The following is a 6,624-nucleotide window of genomic DNA, read 5'->3' as shown; positions in this document are numbered from 1 at the left end:
TATCTATCAATCACATCCTCATCGACTGTGGTAACAAGGAGTTGGTGTTTCCTAGTGAAGATGAAGATATGTCCTTGTCGATAGGTGTGCTGAGGCAAGACATCATGGAAGGTGTTAGTTGCTTCTTAGTGTTGTCACATATGGAAGTGACTCAGGAGTCAGATCACTCGATTCACAGGAAGTAGAGTGTGGATCTTTTGGTAATGAACGACTTCTTGGATGTTTTCCCTGAAGAAGTTCCAGGTTTACCATCTTCACGAGAACCGGAGTTCTCTATTGATTTTGTCTCAAGAGTAGGGCTAGTATCAATAGCCCCTTATCGGATGGCTCCAACTGAGTTGGTCGAGTTGAAGAAGCAGATTGAAGAGCTGTTAGAGAAATAGTTTATCCGGCCCAGTGCTTCGCCATGGGGAGCACTAGAGTTGATAGTGAAAAGAAAGGATGGCAGTTGACTATCGGCAGTTGAACAAGCTGGCTATTAAGAATAGTATCTGTTGTCAAGGATAGATGATTTGATGGACCAGTTGTACGAAGCTCGGTGTTCTCTAAAATTGATCTGAGGTCGCGCTATCATCAGATCTTGGTGAAGGCTGATGATGTACAAAAGACTGCGTTCAGGTTTAGATATGGCCATTATGAATATGTAGTTATGCCCTTTGGTGTTACTAATGCTCCAGCTATTTTCATAGACTATATGAACTGAATCTTCAGACCGTTCTTAGATAAATTCGTTGTTGTCTTCATAGATGACATACTTGTTTATTCTAGGATTTGGGAAGAGCATGAGGATCACCTTAGAACAGTACTTGGAGTGTTGAGAGAAAGAAAGTTGTATGCCAAGCTGTCTAAGTGTGAGTTTTGGATGGAAGAGGTCCATTTTCTAGGGCACGTGATTTCAGCTAGAGGGATTTCTGTTGATCCAGCTAAGGTGCAAGCTGTATTTCAGTGGGAGAGGCCTAAGACTGTGACTGAAGTAAGAAGTTTCGTGGGTTTGGCTGGCTACTATCGACGGTTCATTGAGAACTTCTCTCGGATTGTAGTGTCGTTGACGCTACTGACTAGGAAGGATCAACCTTTTGTTTGGACAGATTGGTGTGAGACTAGCTTTCAAGAGCTAAAGCAAAGGTTGACCAGTGCACCAGTGTTGGTTATCCCTGACACAGGCAAACCTTTTGAGGGTTTTTGTGATGCCTCTCATCAGGGATTACGGTGTGTATTGATTCAGGAGAAGAAGGTAGTAGCCTATGCTTCAAGGGGCATTACATGATTTTAAAATATGCATAATGACAGGACAGGGGGAGCATTACATGATTGCATAGATTTTTCACATGCCTACACTTTACGGGGAGTTTATCTATCTCATGTGAATATCTGTGATAGGGGGAACATCTTTGAATGTTTAATTTGTTTACATTGATGCATCTTTGAAAGTCAACTGAATTAAATCAAAATCAATTTGGTTGTTATGATTGTTGCTAATTAATTTAACTGTTATAATTTTCTGATGACAATCAACTTCATTAGCAGTCGACTACAAAAGTGTCTCGTTTATAGAAAACTATGAATAGACGTGACTTAGTTGATCACATAAGACTTTGGATATTCTAACACTTTAATTTGATTTTCAGATTGTGATCTTTGAGCAAAGGCTCCAAGAACTCATCAAGAAGATGGTGGAGATCTTTCTTGCAAGAGTTTCTTAAGGAGGAAGTGTATTGCGCGTACTGTTTGATCAAGATCTGCACATTTGGTGTCATCATACTGATCAAGTTTCTATCAATCTTTGGAAAGATTGTTGCTATCCTGTTGGGATTACAGGAGGTGGACTCGTGGAGTTCTGACACTTTGAGGATTGTTCAAAGTTGGTTGAAGATTGCAGAAGAGGGGATACCTTGCTACATATCTTTGTGTTGACTATCTATACTTTTAGTTAGAGGGTTAGAGAGATTGTTTATATTTTTGACGTGAAGGTCTCCATAGAAATCTTGTTGTAAAAATCTTGACTAATATAGTGCATTGGCTTCCTGGTTGTGGAAGGACACTGGATTTAGGCATTAAGGTCGAACCAATATAAAAACTTTGTGTTTGTTTTCTCTTTCCCTACACTTTTACATTAAGTCGACTTTACTGTTTACATAGCCAACTTTATATTTCCGCTTCACTGAATTTTTTATTCCTTGCGATTCAAGAAACTTTGTAAAGGTTTATACTTTGCGAAAAAGATTTTTAAAAGACTCTGATTTTTAAACCTCACCAATTCCCCCCCCCCTCTTGGTGTTGAAACTGAGCCATCACGTTTCCAACATAATGCATAATTAGTTGCTAGGGATACAAGACATTGTGAACTAGTAATTAAGAGTAGGCTTTCTTCACCGAGACATCAGGTTTAAAGTAAATTAAAAAGTAGCATTAACATTAATGAAGAAGAAGAATTCATAAATACATGAGAGTGGATAGTATAAGTCGGAAACCCCAACAACATAATCATTCATATTTTACACACTGATCACCTGTGCATGTTTCTTGTCAATTGATCAACACTTGCATTCATATTTATTTTCTACATTACAAACACCATGATTTTGTTTCCAAGTCTTAATTAATCAAGAAACCACAAGAATGTCTAGGCCATGAGTCTCTAGGGAAACGATACTTGGATTTACCATCTATATTACTTGATACGATTCGGTACACTTGCAGGAGTCTTAACACTAAGTAAGTTAATTTGAGAAGAAATTTTAAAAGGCACACACTTTAATTAAGAACCAAACCACCCCTCTCTTGGTTTATTGTACCACACTAATCATTCCGCTGCAGTCGCTCTAACATGATGGTGTTTCACTCTCTTTTCACTTGAAAGCTTCAAACAATTTATGAATTATTAGCACATAGATTAGAGCAAAATGTATTCACTTCGTTATCCTTCTTGTCTTTTCTTCATATGTCTAGTTATTTATAGCTTTCTTAAAAATCTACCCATTAAATGTTGAGTTGACTCCTAATAGATTAGGTTGATAACCTTTTTAGCTTCTAAGTCAGACTCAGGTCTATTCTACAGTTGTATAATGCTTTATTAGATATTTTCATTTTTGCGTAGCTTGTACGACTTGTCAGAACAGAAGTCTTCAATAGAAACATTCCTAGAATGTTCTATAATTCTCTCAAGGTATTTATTCAATGTGTGCTTTGGTTCTGATTTATCCATTGTATATTTCTGACCTGCACATTGATTGAGGACAAAACATACAAGCAAAATAACAATTTGCAGTACATGCATTAATAGACACTTTTGAGCATAAGTCTTCTAGGTTTTTTGTTTATGGTTAAGTAGACTCTATCTGATTCATTTGATAGATGATTAAACAAATCAATGTTGTTTGTTGCCATATGTTCAGACGTTCTTTCTTTTTAAGGAATATTTCATTAAGTATATTCGTTAAAGTTCAAAACTTCGTTAGACGGTTTAGTCTTTCTAGACAATCTTGTTTTAACACCATTAGTTATAAGATATATGATGTGATTTTTATATTGTTTAGTTGTAAATTATGATTGTAAGGATGATTGTGTCTATGTTAGCTCACTCCTATTTTGTTTATGCGCGACTGCGATGATTATATTTTTATATGGAAGCATACAGATGTTGAGAAAGATGCACAACATTAAATAGAATAGTTAATATCGAGAGATATTTGGAAGAGTCTTTTAGTCTTAGGAAAGTAAGTTTGTAAAACAATGTACAATTTTGTTTAATAAGATTTTTATATAAGAATAAAGTTTATTTTAGATTGTGTAATTTGTATTAGTTGTAAATTTTAAATTGGAGTGTTATAATATATATATATATATATATATATATATATATATATATATATATATATATATATATATATATATATATATATATATATATATATATACTTTAGAGAAAGGAAGAGAGGGAGAGAGGGAGAGAGGGAGAGGGAGGGAGAGATGTAAGATAATATTTTAAATATAATAAAATTTTAAAATTTGTGGATGTAATATTTTAAAAATGATTAAAATAAACTTTCTATTATAAAAAATGTTTAAACCCTTTTTTGGTCCCTAAGTTAAGTTCTGATGTTCAGCTTAGTCCCCGCTTTTAAAAATGTCAACCTTTAGTCTATATGATATGAAAAATGTATCAAATCAGTCCTCATGACAACACTTAATGAACAATAAATCACAAGTTTTCATACCTAGGTATCTAATATTTTGTGATTTGTTAACGGAAGGTGTTATGAATAACAAATCACTTAATGAAAAACTTGTGATTTGTTAACGAATAGGACTGATTTGATACATTTTTCATATCATAGAGACTAAAGGTTGACATTTTTAAAAGCGAAGACTAAACTGAACATCAGAACTTAACTTAGGGACAAAAAAGGGTTTAAACCTATAAAAAATTGTATGAAATTAATTCTGTACTCCATTATATTTAACATACCAAAACATTTCACTTAAAATTAATCCTAAATCTTAATTGTTATTACGTATAACAAAATACAACTATCCAAACACTTTAAAATATTTCTAGATGATTATAAATTATTGTCCTTAAATATTGTAAAATACATCATATTAAACACTTACTTTATTCACTTCTTAATTTTAATGTATTTTTTAAGTCTTTAAGGGCATATATGTTAAGTGGAAAATAGTTTTACATTCTCTTTTAAATGGAGTACGATCACATGTTCAAATCTATGAGTACTCAAGTCAAGATTTAAGATTCAAAAAACTAAGTTAATGCATATTTAGGAGAAGATTTCCCAAACTATTCTAGTTCATTTAACTTTCTTAAATGCATGTGAGCCTATACAACATAATAAAATCACATGTTACTTTCTAGTAAAACAAATTTAATAAAAGTATTTCAAAAGGCATCATTAAAAGCATATATCTCTAAACACATACAACAAAACAATTCATTACCCAATTCTAGAAAGTTGTTAATAATCTAGTACTAAATATGAGCTCAAATATAATGAACAACACTGACATGATTTTAATTTTATTTTTTTTGTGTAGAAAAAATTAAATAAAACTTTAAGAATACACCAAAAGAAATTAAGAATATGCAAATTAACTAAACATCACTTTATTTATTATGTATGACATCAATTATTTTATTATATAGGCCAGATAGATTAAGTCACAATCAAATATAGTATTTAGTTCGTTAAGATCTTAAAGTGTTATGTTCTAACTATATAAATTTTTTATCAAGTGATAAGTGCTTAGTTTTATAATTAACGTTATTAATTCAATTCTTAATGAGATAACAATGGGAAAAAAATTACACACTTGCTAAAATGTCACTTTTAAGATTTGTGAAACTTCTATAGTACACGTCCTTCCGCTACTTTTGGTCGTTTTCTTATTTTTGCATGAGATCCGTATTCTTTATTGAAATAAATGCCTAAAGCTTACCCACTTTAGAATCCAAAATCTATTTTTAAGTCTTTTGAAAATAACTTTTACTTTCAAAATAAGTAAAGTTTTTTTTTTCATAACTTTCTCTTCTATAATTGATGTTGTGATTTAACGATTTTTCATAAGTGAAGATTAAAAAGAGTTATTATTTAACTCATTTAAACTGAGGATTTATCTAAAGGATTAGGCACAAGAGAGGAAAAAAAAGTAACGTGTTTTCACTCTGAATAAAATTGTATCTTATTGAATCAAATGTAAAACAGAGTATAACCCTTTATCTATAAGGGTTGTAACCTCTGGTTAATGTGCAACAGACAAAACCAACACCGAAACATACAAAAAAGACAGCTGTTAAAATGAAACAGCTCTTACAGTATTTTTGGGTTAACACCTGCACACATACACAAAATCTAATACACCTCCCTAAGCCAAAAACTAGATTGTTCCAGTAACCCCAATCAACATCCTCAGGCTTTTAAATCTCTCAAATTTGAGAGGCTTAGTTAGTATGTCCGCAAGCTGCATCTCTGATCTACAGTGGCACAGTTCCAGTTTTTCCTCCTTCACCTGCTCACGGATATAGTGGAACTTCGTTTCAATATGCTTGTTTCTTCCATGAGAAGCAGGGTGCTTGGCCAAATCTATTGCAGATTTGTTATCAATGCACAATTCTATATTTCCTGTTAGTTCTATCTTTAACCCCTCAATCACAGATTTCAGCCACATAGCTTGGCACGTTGCCTCACAAGCTGCAATATATTCTGCTTCGCAAGAGCTTAAAGCCACCACCGGTTCCTTAGTTGAACTCCATGATATAGGGGAGTCTCCAAGGAAGAACAAATACCCTCCTGTGTTTTTTCTATCACGTTTATCTCCACACCAGTCCACATCAGAATAAGCCTTTATTCTCACCTTCGTACCTCCTTTTCTTCTTGGAAACAGAATGCCATAACCGTGTGTGCCCTGTATATATCTCAGAATGCGTTTCACAACATTTAAGTGTGATATTCTGGGATTTTGCATGTATCTGCTCACAAGACCAACACTATAACTCACATCTGGCCTTGTATTCCACAAGTATCTTAAACTTCCCACCATGCTACAATAGTAGGTAGCATCTACAACCTCTTCTTCTGGATCAATTTCCAGTCTTAGACCCACTTCTGC

General features: G+C 33.3%; 1 protein-coding gene across 1 annotated transcript; it reads left to right on the top strand.

Moving 5' to 3' along the window:
- The first annotated feature begins 203 nt into the window (after positions 1 to 203).
- LOC111242267 (uncharacterized mitochondrial protein AtMg00860-like) lies at positions 204 to 1,267 on the top strand. Its single transcript, XM_022784771.1, has 2 exons — positions 204 to 370; positions 769 to 1,267. Exons 1-2 carry the CDS (start codon positions 204 to 206, stop codon positions 1,265 to 1,267), a joined length of 666 nt encoding a protein of 221 aa, XP_022640492.1.
- Positions 1,268 to 6,624: the final 5,357 nt, after the last annotated feature.

The sequence above is a fragment of the Vigna radiata genome, chromosome 8, assembly GCF_000741045.1.
Source record: "Vigna radiata var. radiata cultivar VC1973A chromosome 8, Vradiata_ver6, whole genome shotgun sequence".
NCBI classification, from domain to species: domain Eukaryota; kingdom Viridiplantae; phylum Streptophyta; class Magnoliopsida; order Fabales; family Fabaceae; genus Vigna; species Vigna radiata.
This window is presented reverse-complemented; position numbering and strand designations above follow the sequence as displayed.